Source organism: Eriocheir sinensis, chromosome 51 (assembly GCF_024679095.1).
Source record: "Eriocheir sinensis breed Jianghai 21 chromosome 51, ASM2467909v1, whole genome shotgun sequence".
NCBI lineage: Eukaryota > Metazoa > Arthropoda > Malacostraca > Decapoda > Varunidae > Eriocheir > Eriocheir sinensis.
The window spans coordinates 8,292,295-8,306,700 of record NC_066559.1 but is presented as its reverse complement, the minus strand read 5'-3'; the positions used below and the strand labels follow the sequence as shown (position 1 = coordinate 8,306,700).

The 14,406-nt window shown below is 45.8% G+C and overlaps 1 protein-coding gene across 1 annotated transcript; it reads right to left on the bottom strand.

Annotated features, from left to right (window-relative positions):
• Positions 1–5,679: 5,679 nt before the first annotated feature.
• Positions 5,680–7,501, bottom strand: LOC126982426 (formin-2-like). The gene is made up of 3 exons (XM_050834473.1): positions 6,455–7,501; positions 5,856–6,370; positions 5,680–5,767 (listed from the first exon to the last, which is right to left on the bottom strand). The coding sequence occupies exons 1-3, from the start codon at positions 7,499–7,501 to the stop codon at positions 5,680–5,682; spliced, it is 1,650 nt and encodes a 549-aa protein (XP_050690430.1).
• Between the last annotated feature and the right edge of the window lie 6,905 nt (positions 7,502–14,406).

Below are 14,406 nucleotides of genomic sequence, written 5' to 3'. Positions count from 1 at the left end.
CTAACACACAAAAAAAGGCTAGCGGTAAAAAAATATACGAAGAAAACAACCCAGTCCGCAACACAGATACAGATATATAAAAAAAAAGACACGAAGAAGCCAAATGACCTTGATCAAATTTAGGAGTACTTTTATTTTCTTTAATTTTGACCACTGACAATAAATACTTTGGTTACATTTTCAGGTCCACTTGCAAATAGTTACTTAAAAGCGACTCTATCCCAAGAGAACCAAACTTAGAGGTAACACTTGGAAATCACACTAACTCTTTTCTTATGACTTAAAGGTAAACAGATACAGAATAAACAAATATTTCGTAATCTCTCCCAATAGAAATTAACAGATCTAGGTAAGTAAATAACGAAAATAAGAGAAAAATGGAAGAAAATGATAAAGAACAATACAGAAAATAAGAAAACGACGTAGTAAGGGAAGGAAAGAAATGAATAAAAAATGGAAAAAAGGAAAATAAAGAACGAAAACCAAGTAAAACCTACATAGGAAAATAAAGATGGAAATGAAAATAGATAGAAATTGAAAGATAGTAATAATAAATGGAGACAGGTAAAGATTAAGATAAGTTTTAGACCACACATGCATATCACACACACACACACACACACACACACACACACACACACACACACACACACACACACACACACACGTTTTACAGCACCACTAATTAAGCCAATGTCCTCATCATCTCCGCTTCCTCCGTAATTGCCTCTCTCATGAACCGAGGAAAAGAGAGAAGGAAAAAAAAAACTCACTATTCGCTTACAACTTCTTTAAAAGCCACGCCGAAGAAAATTTGGTGGTGGCGGCGTGGGAATAAAAGGTTGGTGAGGACGACGGTGAAGGAAAATACTGAGGAGAAAATGGGATAAAATAGAGAAAGAGAAAATATGGTAACTTTAGTAAATGAAAGAAAAAAAGAAAATAATAAGCAAAATAGTATGAAAGTAAGAAAATTAGCATAGATAATAGATAAAGAAGAAAGAGGATAAGATGAGAAAGTAAGAAGAAAACGAAAGAGGAAAAGTCAAATATTTAAGCATTAGAGAAAATACATTAAACAAAGTAGCTGAAAAAGATGAATAAAAATCAGAGAAGAAATACAAGAAAACAACAATACAAATAACCATAAAAAATAATAAAAGAAGAGGAAATGCAGATAAACAAGAAAATAGGCAAACGAGTAAATACAAGTACGTCAAAAAAAAGAAAAGGAAAACAAAAACACAAAACAAAAGAAAAGGAAAACAAAAACACAAAACAAAAGAAAAGGAAAACAAAAACACAAAACAAAAGAAAAGGAAAACAAAAACACAAAACAAAAGAAAAGGAAAACAAAAACACAAAACAAAAGAAAGCCCAAAAGACGAGAAAATAGAAGAGTAACAAATCAGAAACGCCAGCACACACACACACACACACACACACACACACAGAGGCAAATTTTGTGACTGGCCCCTTCGTGATTACCTCCACCTTCCGCCTCACACCTGTTGATGCCCCTACCTGGCCTGGAGGAGGAGGAGGAGGAGGAGGAGGAGGAGGAGGAAGAGGAGGAGGAGGTGAAGGATGAGGACGAGTTGAGAAGATAATGAACTCTGACTAAACAAACAAGTGAACTGACTCTCTCTCTCTCTCTCTCTCTCTCTCTCTCTCTTGTTTGTTTCATAATAAGAATAAAAATCATAGGTTATTTGGAGGAAAAAAGAAACAGAGAGAGAGAAGGAAGGTAGGTAGGAAGGAAGGAAGGAAGGAAGGAAGGAATGAAGAAAGAAAGAAAGAAAGGAGAAAGAAAGAAAGGAGAAAGAAAGAAAGAAAGAAAGAAAGAAAAGAGAGAGAGATAGAGAGAGAGAGAGAGAGAGAGAGAGAGAGAGAGAGAGAGAGAGAGAAGGGGGGGATGGATTTAAACCACTCACAAAACAGAGCAACTCCTTGTCTCTCTGTGTATGTGTGTGTGTGTGTGTGTGTGTGTGTGTGTGTGTGTGTGTGTGTGTGTGTGTGTGTGTGTGTGTGTGTGTGTGTGTGTGTGTGTGTGTGTGTGTGTGTGTGTGTGTGTTGCAGCAATATTGGATCTTCTGCTTCATTAAGAGCTAAACCCCACAAACTGAGACACCACTATCACCACCACCACCATCACAACCACACCCAAGTTTCTCTCTCTTACGCTCTTGGCATCGAAGTTACCAATAGGATTTCTCTTTCTATACCCAGAATGCAGAAGAGGAGGAAGAGGAGAAGGAGGAGGAGGAGGAGGAGGAGGAGGAGGAGAATGAAGGAAATGAAGAATACAAAGAGAATGAAGGATACGAAGAATAAGAACAGATTGAAAGAAAGAAGAAGAGAATGAAAGAAATGAAGAATAAGAGGATGAGGTAAAAGAGGAATAAAAAGAGGAAAAAGAAGAAGAGGAAAGACTTCAATAACAGCAACAACGACGACAACTAGGACTACATTACTATTTCAACTACTACTACTACTACTACAATTACTACTATATACAAATGATAACTTACAACAAATTTAAACCCCTATAATCATCATCACCACAACCGCCACCACCGCCGCCAGGGAACAAAAGAGAAAGAGTAACACAAACAAACACACATACACCACCACCACCACCCTCACCACCACCACAATAACAACCAAGCGTTTCACTACCTCTTGTATTAACCTGGATCCGGCCTGATAACTTTCACCACCACCACCACCACCACCACCACCAGCTTTTCCGCCTTATACTCTTTCTTTCTCCTCTTTACCTCCTTTCTCTGCCACTCCCAAACTCTTCCTCCTCCTCTCTCTCTCTCTTTCTCCTCTTCTTACTTCTCTTCCTTCTCCTCTCAGGTCTTCTTTTCATTCTCTTTCTCTTCCATTGCTAACATTCTTCCTCTTTTTCTTCTTCCTCTTTGTCTTCCTTAAACAGCACAACGGGTATCGTTTCTTCTTCTTCCTCCTCCTCTTCCTCCTCCTCCTCTTCCTCCTCCTCATTCTATTCATACTTTCTTCCTCCAAATAATGCTTCTACAGGAGAGAGAGAGAGAGAGAGAGAGAGAGAGAGAGAGAGAGAGAGAGAGAGAGAGAGAGAGAGAGAGAGAGAGAGAGAGAGAGAATACTAAGAGAGGGATGAAACACTCGGGAAAGTTGGAGGTTATGAAGGTGGAGGTGAAGGTTGAGGAGGAGGAGGAGGAGGAGGAGGAGGAGGAGGAGGAGGAGGAGGTAGCGAAGGTGAAGGAGGAGTAGGTGCTGGTCACTAGGGAGATGGTGAATAAATGACCCTTCCCTTCCTCCTCCTCCTCCTCCTCCTCCTCCTCCTAGCATGGGTCAAGGGAGCGAGTTTTTGCGGACACATTATATCACGAAGCGGAGGAGGAGGAGACAGAGGTGAAAAGGAACATCCGTATCTAAGCCATAATGTGAGAGAGAGAGAGAGAGAGAGATTAACACCACCATAACTTCATATAATTGAAAGCGAGAAATTCGTGTGTGTGTGTGTGTGTGTGTGTGTGTGTGTGTGTGTGTGTGTGTGTGTGTGTGTGTAAAAAAACGGGGGCACAATCATACCTGCACGGGCAAAAAAAAAAAAAGGAAAACCATAACGCTTTCTACAAACACACACACACACACACACACACACACACACACACACACACACACACACACACACACACACACACGTCTCCGTAACGTGGGAGTGTGTGTGTGTGTGTGTGTGTGTGTGTGTGTGTGTGTGTGTGTGTGTGTGTGAGAATGTGTGTGTGTGTGTGTGTGTGTGTGTGTAAGAGGAGAGGGGAGAGTGAGAGGAGAGGGAGGACGGAATGTTGATGGACGTGGCATATGGGGAGGAGGAGGAGGAGGAGGAGGAGGAGGAGGAGGAGGAGGAGAACAGAGGGGAGGAGGTGAACTGGTTAGGTGATCAAATGTGTAATTAGATCTTGTTAGGGTGGAGGAGGAGGAGGAGGAGGAGGAGGAGGAATATCACGAAGGAAATCAAGAAAAGGAGAAAAAGAAAACAAGAAGAACGAGAAGAAAAAAGAAAATAGTATAAGAAGAAGAAGAGGAAGACAAAAGAACAAGAGAGCGAGAAAAATAATTACGAAAAGGAGATGATAACTTACAACACGAAGAAGAAAAGAAAGAACAAGAAGAACAAGAACATTCATTAGAACTAGAACTCTTTACCTATACAGTATTTCCCCATTTCTTATTTTTTTCATAACATTTTTCATTTCATCCATTTTTCACTTTTTTTCATCAAGGTATAAACTGACCCCCCAAAAATAGAAAGGATGGGAATTAACTAACTATGGGAAGGAATGAATTAAAAAAAAAAGGAACTGAATTGTCTTTTTTTTAGGTGGAAGGAGTGGAGGGGCCAGTGGAGTAATATGTGTCATTGAACAGTGGATAACAAATGTGGAATATATACTCCTCCCTTCCCCTTCCACTTCCTTTCCTCCATCTCTTGCCCTCCCTTCTCCAATCCTTCCCTTCCTCCAAAATTTATATCCCTTCCTTCCTCCGCTTTCCCTTCTCTCTTCCCTTCCCTTTCCTCCCTCCCTTCCCTTTCCCCTTCCCTTCCCATTCCTCCTATTCCTCTCCTGCACGAAAAACATACCCCTTCGTTTCCCTTTCCTTCGCCTTCCCTTCTCCCAGTATATAGCCCTTTCTTTCCCCCCTTCCCTTTCCTCCCATACCACCCTTCAACTATATACCCATTCCTTTATCCCCTTCCCTTCCTTTTCCATCCAATCTTCACCCCATCCCTTCCAAAACATACGTACCCCTTGTTTTCCCTCCTTCCCCTTCCCTTCTCCATATATATATCTTTTTTTTCTCCCTTCTCTTTCCCTTCCTTTTCCTCCCATCTCACCCTCCAACCATACACCCCTTCCTTTCTCTCCTTCCCTTTCCTTTCCTCCCTCCCTTTCCCTCCTCTCTCCCCCCCTTCAAAAAATACAAAATAACACAACCCGATTCATTTTAATTAAACGAATGAAATAGAAAAATTGAGAGTATTATTTTGGTTTTCAAGGAGAGAAATGATGGTGGTGGTGGTGGTTTCGGTGACTTGTTTTGTTATGGAAATGGTGGTTGTTGTAAAAATGGTACTAGTGGTGGTAGTGGTGATGGTGGTGGTTGTGTGGTGGAGGATGTGGTGGTAATGGTTCAGAGCCAGACTTGTTCAGCTATGAGAGAGAGAGAGAGAGAGAGAGAGAGAGAGAGAGAGAGAGAGAGAGAGAGGGAAAACAATGCGTGTACAGGTAAACGTAATGCGCGGTGCGGTGCGGCAGGCTGACGAGCTGGGGCCTGACAGGAAGTGTTAATGTGCCCTGGGCAACACCTGGCAGCTGCGGGGCAAAGCACGGCACGGCGTCAGCAGGGCATCCAGGGGGTGCGGCTGCTCCCTTTGAAACACCTGCAAGGGACCTTGTAGGGAACCCGTAAGTGCTGCCACGCCACCGACTGTCCTGCACGGCAACACCCACGCGAGATGGAAGGGGAGAGAGAGAGAGAGAGAGAGAGAGAGAGAGAGAGAGAGAGAGAGAGAGAGAGTGGAGGCTGGGCGGGCGCAGGGCAGCACCAGCAGCATGGGGCAGGCCGTCGCCGCCACATTTGGAGGTAATACAGCCCCGGGCCGCCGGTGCTGCCGCGGCCCGGCTAGACCAGAGTCCACCTCAACAATGGCCAGGCCAGGCCAGCCACTCTCGCCTCGCCTCGCCGCGCCGGGCCGCACGCCTCCACACAGCTGCCGCGGCACGGAGTCCACACGGCTGCGGGCGCAGCGGCGCGGCGTGAACACACAACAGGACGGCAAATCACGTCAGCGTACTCACCTTCTGGAGCCGAAGAAAGGCCACGGGCTGTCGTGGGGGAGTCGGAGGGGCGAGCCGGGCACGGGAGCCGGGGCTGGGAAGCCCGGCGGGGGCGGGCCCGGGGGTGGCGGTGGGGGTACATGCAATGGCATAGGTGGTGGGGGAGGCGGGCCAGGTGGTCCCGGGGGCGGCGGGGGCCCCAGCAGCCCCCCCAGCGGGCGTCCTCCACCGGGCAAGGTGGAGTAGGGGGGAGGCACGTGAGAGTGGAGCAGGTCGGGCAGGTGGGCGTCATGGGCCGCGGCGGGCGGCGGAATGCTCTCCCCCACGTCCGTTTGTGACGGCTGCCCGGGGGCCGCGGCCCGGTGGGCGCGACGCTCCCGACGCTCCCGCCGACGCTCTCGACGACGCTCCCTCTCGCCGCGCCGCGCCTCCTGCAGCTGATGATGGTGCTGCAGCTGCTGCTGGTGTGGCCCGCCAGGGTGCTGCTGTGGCGGCGCTAGCTGCTGCCCCGGCGGCGGCGGCGGCGGCGCAGCGGGCTGCGGTGGGACATGGATCTGTTGGGGATGTTGTTGCTGGTGGTGGTGCTGCGGCGGCGGTGGCTGGTGGTGGTGCTGCTGCACGGGCTCGGCGGCCGCCTGCGTCTCTTGGTGGCCGTTGGGTCTGGGCGGCCTCGGGGCTGGTCTGGGGCCTGGCTGCGGGGGTCTGGTGGCGTGCGTGGGCGTGTTGTGGCCGCTGATGCTGGGCGTGGGCGTGGATGTGGGCGTGGGCACAATCCTGACACTGGACACTTTGGTTAGTGCACTGACGGTCGGCGCCGCCGTGGTAGTGGGCGACCCGCACAGCACAACACTCGACACACTGCTGCTGGCGGCGACATGGCTCAGCAGAGGCACTCGCGACACTCGGGCACTGGCTGGCATCCTCGACGGGGACGTCACGGAAACACTACTGGCAGCGGAGGGCCGCGTGGCTCCCCCGCCCTCCACCATGGTTCCTCGCACACTGTCTCCCCCTCCGATCGCAGGCCCGAACACCTCCCTCCCGGACTCCGTTTTCTTCGCGGGACTCGTTTTCTGTGGTGTGCCGCAGGGCGAGACGCCAGCCCCGACTCTGTTAGACTCCGAGTTGACGGAACCGCTCCTCTCCTCGCACTCCTGGCCGCCCTCGCCCCGCCCCCCCGCCTCTCCCTCGCCCTCGTCCGCCTCCTGCGGCGCCTCGGGCGGGGCGCGCGGTTCGTCTTCGTTGGTTATATCCGAGGGCGGCCGCTGCTTCACCTCGTGGGGCACCTGGATGACCCGCACGCCGCCCACCTGCGGCCCCCAGGGAACCACTTTGTCCTCATGAGGCAGGCTGATGCGGCGCCCTGCGTGCAGGATGGGTGTGGGCGGCAGGGACTTGGGCTGCCTGCTGAGGGAGGACAGCATGTGCTCCTCGGGCGGCAGCGTCCGCAGGTGGACGCTGACCAGCGGCCGCCGACTCCCCGGCCGCGCCTCGCTCAAACTCTCAAGGTCAAAGCCGACGTTGTCAAAGCCCCCCGAGAGACGCTTGGCCGCGGGCGTGGGCGTGGGCGGGTAATGGCGGAGCAGGAGCGCGGCGTCCAGGGAGTGGGGGCCGCCGCCGGGGGGGTCGAGCAACCCCATGCGGGACACCCGTCGGGGGTCCGCCATCGTGGTCATGAGTCCCTCACGCCCTCGACTTCCCGCCCATCACCGTCACGCCCTCACGTCCTCCTGAAAGACAAGAAAGAACCAGTTAGTGCGTGCGGGGCGGCGCGCAGCACGGACGGCCACTCATTAGTAAGACGACCCGCCGCTATCGCGGGGCCATCGCCGCCGCGCCCCGGGGAGGCGGGCGGCGCGGCGACGCGGCTGTGGCTGGGGGCCGTCAGGCTGTCGGGCTGTCGGGCTGAGGGGCCGCAGCTCCCTTATCGGGTAATTAAGACTGTGGATGCATCAGATACTTGAGGGCCCTTATGGGGAAGAAACAGCGGAATGATGAATCAAAGGTGAAGGGAAGAGTGGAATGAAGGTATACTAAGGTGAAGGGAACAGTGGAACGAAGACTAAAGTGAAGGGAATAGTGGGATGAGGGGACCAGAGTGAGGGGAAGAGTGGAATGAAGGCTGAAGTGAAGGGTGGGTCGTTGGAACTAGAGTGAAGGGAACAGTGGAATGAAGAGAAATACCTTTGTTCTCTTCCTTGTCAAAATCATTCTACTCTGAGGCGGCCCAGAGAATCATGACATAAACACTGCATGTATATCACTGCATGCCGCGCTGGTACACACGAAGCTTGAACAAAAGATTAAAAGAAAACAGTTCCTTAGAGCACAAAGCCATAGACAAACAGACAAACAAGAAACCAGACCTAAGTACTATCTTGAGAATGCATGATAAGACAAAATACACACAGACAAAAAAAAATATGCTAATAGAAGAATTGGTTCGTTTGGAGTAATACAACTAACGCAACAGGATTAAAAGAGTGAATACAAGACACACAAACAAAATTTCTGTTGTAGAAAAAAAGTTAATTCTTGAAGGTCCTGTTACTAATTATCACCTTTCTGCTTAACTAATGGCCTTTCCTTCGCACAATATCGCTATTTTTTCCCTCCTCCTCCGTCCTTTCTTCCTTCCTTTCCCTTCACATACTAACGCCGTTCTTCTCTCCTCCTTCTCACTTTCCTTCCATGTTCAATCTTTCTTCCCTTTACACATTCTCACCTTTCTCTTATCTTAACTAATTCCAACTCTCTTCACACCATATCGCTGCTCTTCCTTCCTCCTCTTCCTTCCTTCCTTCCTTCCTCTCCCTTCTTCATTTCTCACAATCCTCAACTCCTTTCCTTTCTTTCCTGTTCCCTTTACTAACTTCATCTCTCATAAAATTATATTCCACTCCTTCCTCTCCCATTCAATTTTGTTTTAATTCTGTTTCTCTTTACTGATTATATTTACTATACATTCTTCCCATTAATAATCTTTCCCATCATATACTTTCATCAATCCTTCAACCTCAAACCTTTCCTTTCAATTCTTTCCCCTTTACTAATTTTTTTCCACTTCCTTAACCCTTTCCTTTCAATCCTTTCCCATTAATAAATTACATCTACTCTCTACTTTCATTCCTTCCTCCCCAACACACTTTTCCTTCAACCCTGTTTACTTATATTAATTACATCCACTAAATATTTAATCCCTTTTCTCTTTCTTCTTTTCCTTCAATCCTCTTCCCTTTACTAATTACATTTATCATACAGTCATACCATTTTTTTCTACTTCATTCCTTCCTCCCCAGCACACTTTTCCTTCAACCCTGTTTCCTTATATTAAATACATCTACTAAATATTTAATCCCTTTTCTCTTTCTTCTTTTCCTTCAATCCTCTTCCCTTTACTAATTACATCTATCATACAATCATCCCATTTTTCCCTCTCTCTCTCTCAACCTGTCCCCTCTCCCCCTCCCCGGCTTACAATTACCCGAACATTATTCTATACAAACTAATTATTCCGTGGAGCGTTTCGGGATATCCTATTGCGGTCCCGGGAACGTACGGCGCCGCGCTCCATTAGCGGGGCCGTGATAAAAACAGGAGCCGGCCGTGATGCAGCCTGGACCCAATTCTGCTTTGGGTTATTGTATTTGTTTTTGCATTAGTTTGTGTATACGCTGTGGTAGTAGTAATTAATGTAGAGTCAGGGGTATTTAAACTTGCTTATTTTTGTTTTGTTTTTGTTTTGTTTTGTTTTGATGTGTATAGTCTTGTTTTGTTTGTGTATACCCTGTAGTAGTAGTAATTATTGTAGAGTGAGGAGTATTTGAACTTGCTTATTTTTGTTTTGGTTTGTTTACTTTTGTTTTGTTTTGTAGTGAATAGTTTTGATTTGTTTTGTTTTGTTTTGTTTTGCATTGAATAGTTTCGATTTGTTTTGTTTTGTTTTGCAGTGAATAGTTTTGATTTCTTTTGTTTTGTTTTTGTTTTGTTTTGCAGTGAATAGTTTTGATTTCTTTTGTTTTGTTTTGCAGTGAATAGTTTTGATTTCTTTTGTTTTGTTTTGCAGTGAATAGTTTTGATTTCTTTTGTTTTGTTTTGCAGTGAATAGTTTTAATTTGTTTTGTTTTGCAGTGTATAGCTTTGTTTTCTTTTGTTTTGTTTTGTTTTTTGTTTTGCTTTTCCCAGTGTATAGTTTTTTTCTTGTTATCATCATCATTAGTAGTGAGGAACATTTGCACCTTTTTTTCTTCTTTTACTTCCTTTTGTTTTGTTTCTTTTGCAGTGCTTTGTTCTTCACTCGTATGATTAGTAGAAAAAAAAACCGCAAACTGGATCCAACTCTGCTTTGGGTAATTGCATTTTAGTATTGGTTTTTGTTTCTTAACACGCTCTACTAGTAATTACTGAAGAGTGAGGAATCCTTGCACTTATTTTTCCATCATTTCTTTTGTTTAATTTTCTGTAGCGCATAGTTTTCTTTGTGTTATTATTATTATTAGTAGTAGTAGTAAAAAAGTTATAGTTCTTATCATCATCAACCATTAACTCTAGACCATTTAAGAAGAAGGAAACCTAAATGATTCAAAAATTCATCGTAAAATAAACGTAAATGATTCAAAAATTCATCGTAAAATTAATATGGATGGTGTAAATTCCTCATAAGTATTTTTGGTGTAAATGTAAAGCATATATTGAGGGAGAAAATTCATTGTTAATTTTAATGGTGTATGTAGGGAGGGTTAAGAGGAGGAAGAAGAGGAAGAGGAGGAGGAGGAGGGGGAGGAGGGATGTACAGTGCAATACCATTTTCCTCCCCACTATCCCCAGTTACACCCCATTTACACCTCTTCCCCACCTCCCCTTTCAGACCCTCCATCGGCTAATTAAACACCCCATTTCAACCCCTTCAAACAACACCTTTAAACCTATTTCTCCACCGCTCATTTCCCCACCCCATACCATCAATTCAAGCCCCATTACACTAAACATTACTTAACACACACACACACACACACACACACACACACACACACACGATAACGACAAAATCACGCAACGCAAATCACTTTCACTTTCTCTCTCTCTCTCTCTCTCTCTCTCTCTCTCTCTCTCTCTCTCTCTCTCTCTCTCTCTCTCTCTCTCTCTCTCTCTCTCTCTCTCTCTCAGGTGAAAGAACAACAGGTAGTAATTAAGGTGTGTGTGTGACAGGCCAGGTAGCGCGAGGAGTTCTTCCCTTAATTAAAGAAAACAAACAGACCTCATTAGTTTAGCGTGTCACCTCGTGCGTGTTGTTGTTGTTGTTGTTTGTTACCTGGTTTGATTCAAGGTAATGGGAAGAGACAGGTAAGGTGGTGGTGGTGGTGGTAGTAGTAGTAGTAGTAGTAGTAGTAGTAGTAGTAGTAGTAAAGAAGTAAGTGATGAAAGAATGATAAAGAAAGGAATTAAGAAAAGAGGAAAAGAATGAGGGAGAACAGAGGGAGGAGGAGGAGGAGGAGGAGGAGGAGGAGGAAGGCCGTGACATGACTCACTTTCTAATCATTCGCTCTGGTCTTTTTCAAGGTAAACAAACAAATAAACAAACAAACAAACATTATTACTCTATGTGTGTGTGTGTGTGTGTGTGTGTGTGTGTGTGTGTGTGTGTGTGTGTGTGTGTGTGTGTGTGTGTGTGTGTGTGTGTGTGTGTGTGTGTGTGTGTGTGTGTGTGTGTGTGTGTGTGTGCTTCATTTTTCACTCTTTATTTTCTCCACATAAAATAAGAAGAGAGAAGAAGGATAAGATTAACATAGTACCTCTTGGGGCTTCTTCCTCTTCCTCCTCCTCCTCCTCCTTTGGGGTAGAGACCAACTCGAGAACTAGAAACAACGGCCTACCCATTCAAGGGAAGCGATGCAATACAGACGTTGGTAGGAGTTTTTTTTTTTTCCCTAACCGAGTTATTCGCCACTGGAACAACCTCCCTGCTGAAATAGTAAGTGCAGAAACCATCAACTTAAAAAATCGCATCGACTGTTACTTAGTGGCGACAGGAGCAAACTGAAACTACCCACCGAAGGGCCTTGAACTACACTGCAGGCACCGAGTGACTATCAGGCAGGTCACGGCTCTACAGCAGGCAACCTCGTTATGAGCCAGTAGGTTTTCTGTTACCAGTTTTTCCATGTTTTTGTGTTTCCATGTTTCCTCTTCCTCCTCCATCATCACGGGAAGGCCTACGTCGGGATAAATTATGAATAACAACGCGAGGCAGAGAGAAAAAAAAGAGGGATGAATTTTTTTATTTTCCCGAGAGTAGTCTATACATCTCTCTCTCTCTCTCTCTCTCTCTCTCTCTCTCTCTCTCTCTCTCTCTCTCTCTCTCTCTCTCTCTCTCTCTCTCTCTCTCTCTCTCTCTCTCTCTCTCTCTCTCTCTCTTTCCTCATCTTATCCTCCATTTTCCCATTCTCCTTCTTTTCTCCTCCTTTTTCTCCTCTATTCCATCATCCCACTTCTTTCCTCCTTCTCCTCCTCCTCCTCCTTCTCATATAAGATCACTCTCCCCCATTCCTACGCTTCTTCCTCCTATTGTCCTCCTCCCCACCTCTCCCTTTCCTTCCTTTTCCCTTCTCTTCCTTCTCTCCTTTCCCTTCTTTCACACTTTGCCCCTGTCATTCAAGTGTCCAATTTCAATACACTCTAGTTCCCTCTTCTCTCTCTCTCTCTCTCTCTCTCCTCTCTCTCTCTTTCTTCTCGTCTTCCTCCTCCTCTTCCTTCGCGTCCAAAGTCTTTCTCACCTTTCAGTATTCTTCTTTCCTTCTCTCTCCTCCTCCCCTTCCTCCTCCTTTTCCTTCGTCTCCTCTCTCTCACCTTTTGGTATTTCAGTTTTAAACGTTTATTTTTGTATCCCCTTACAATTGTTCTTTCTTTCTCTTTTTTTTTCTTTTTATATTTCCTCCATTTTTGTATTTTTATCTTTCTCTTTACACTTTTTTCCCTCACATCTTTTTTTTTCTTTCAAGTCAGTGCTGTTTCAAAGTTTCAATACATTTTTCATTTTCCTTTCTCCTCTTCCTCCTCCTCTTGTCGTCCTCTCCTCCTCCTCCTCCTCCTCGTCCTCCTTCTCCTCCTCCTCCACTTGCTTCTCTTTACTCTCTTTTTTTTTCCTATTTTTGTTTTTATGTCGAGTTCAGTTTTATCTTTTTTTTTTCCACTTCCTTCCTCTAATCCTCCTCCTCCTCCTCCTCCTCCTCCTCCTCCTCTCTTCTTGTCTCCCTTTCTTCCTTATCGTAACCTCCTTTCATAAACGAAATAAAAATGAACATAAACCTTAGGAACTACGTATATAAGTCAAAGGGCTTCCTCCTCCTCCTCCTCCTCCTCCTCCTCCTCCTCTTCTTCCTCCTCCTCCTCCTCTTCCTTTTATGTGGTTCATCCGTAAAACTTAAGAGTAACAATCAAAGTAAAAATCTTCCTTTGGTTTCTCTCTCTCTCTCTCTCTCTCTCTCTCTCTCTCTCTCTCTCTCTCTCTCTCTCTCTCTCTCTCTCTCTCTCTCATGGAACGCAGAGAGAGAGGAAAAAATAAAAGCCACAGATCTTCCAAGCGAATAAACGTGAAAGGAAGAGAAAGAGGGAGAGGGAGAGGGAGGTGGAGGGAGAGAGGGAGGGAGGGACGGAGGGAGATATGGAGGGAGGGAGAGATGGAGGGAGGGAGGGAGGGGGAGAAAGGGAGGGAAAGACAAGAGGAGGACAAAAGGGAGGAAAGGAAGATGAAGAGGAAAAAATATAACAGGACATCTTCAGACTTCGGTAAAAAATACATCTTTCCTTCTTTCTCTCCTTCCCTTCTATCCTTCTTTTCCTTCCTTCTCTCCTTCCCTTCTTTTCTTCTTTTTCCTCTATTTCTCCATTTTCTTCCTCCTCTCCTTCGTTTCCTTTTCCTCGTTTCCTTCCCTTCCTTCTGTCTTCCCTTTTTTTTCAATACTTTTTTTCCCTCACCTACAATTTCCTTTTTCCTTTCTTTCTTCCTTCCTTAATTCTTTCCTCCATCCTTCCCTTCTTCCTCTCTCCTTTCCTTATTCCTTCCTTCCTTCACCTTACCTAATTCCCTTCTTCCCTCCCTCCTTCTTCCTTCCTTTACTTCCTTTCATCCACTTCCTCACTTCCTTCGTCCCTCCCTCTCTCTCTTCCTCCCTCTCTCCCTTCTTTCCTCCATTCACCCACATTGTTCTCTGACCCTGAGGCGCCGAAAATCCCGATGACGTAGGGAAGAAAGGGAGGGAGGGAGGAAGGGAGGAGGGAAGGAGGGGAGGGAGAGTTCAAGGGTTAAGCATTGAAGGGCGCCATATGAGAGAGAGAGAGAGAGAGAGCAAAACACCGGAAGTAGTAACACAATGGGCTTACAAGGAATGAATTGATAACAACAACAACATCTACCACTACTACTACTACTACTACTACTACTACTACTACTACTACTGCTACTACTACTACTACTACTAGTTCTACTACTACTACTACTACAAGATCTCGACAATTTATTCGCAACTTCACGGAAAAAAATATATATTAATGTGTAAATAGGAGTAAAATTAAA

What these genes read in the sequence shown, in the direction of transcription:
- LOC126982426 (XM_050834473.1), bottom strand. Translation starts at nt 7,501, where the DNA reads ATGGCGGACCCCCGACGGGTGTCCCGCATGGGGTTGCTCGACCCCCCC. An exon ending in CGCAGGCGGCCGCCGAGCCC is followed by an intron (nt 6,371 to 6,454) that starts GTGCAGCAGCAC and finishes GTCCCACCGCAG; the next exon opens with CCCGCTGCGCCGCCGCCGCC. An exon ending in CCTTTCTTCGGCTCCAGAAG is followed by an intron (nt 5,768 to 5,855) that starts GTGAGTACGCTG and finishes GTGCCGCGGCAG; the next exon opens with CTGTGTGGAGGCGTGCGGCC.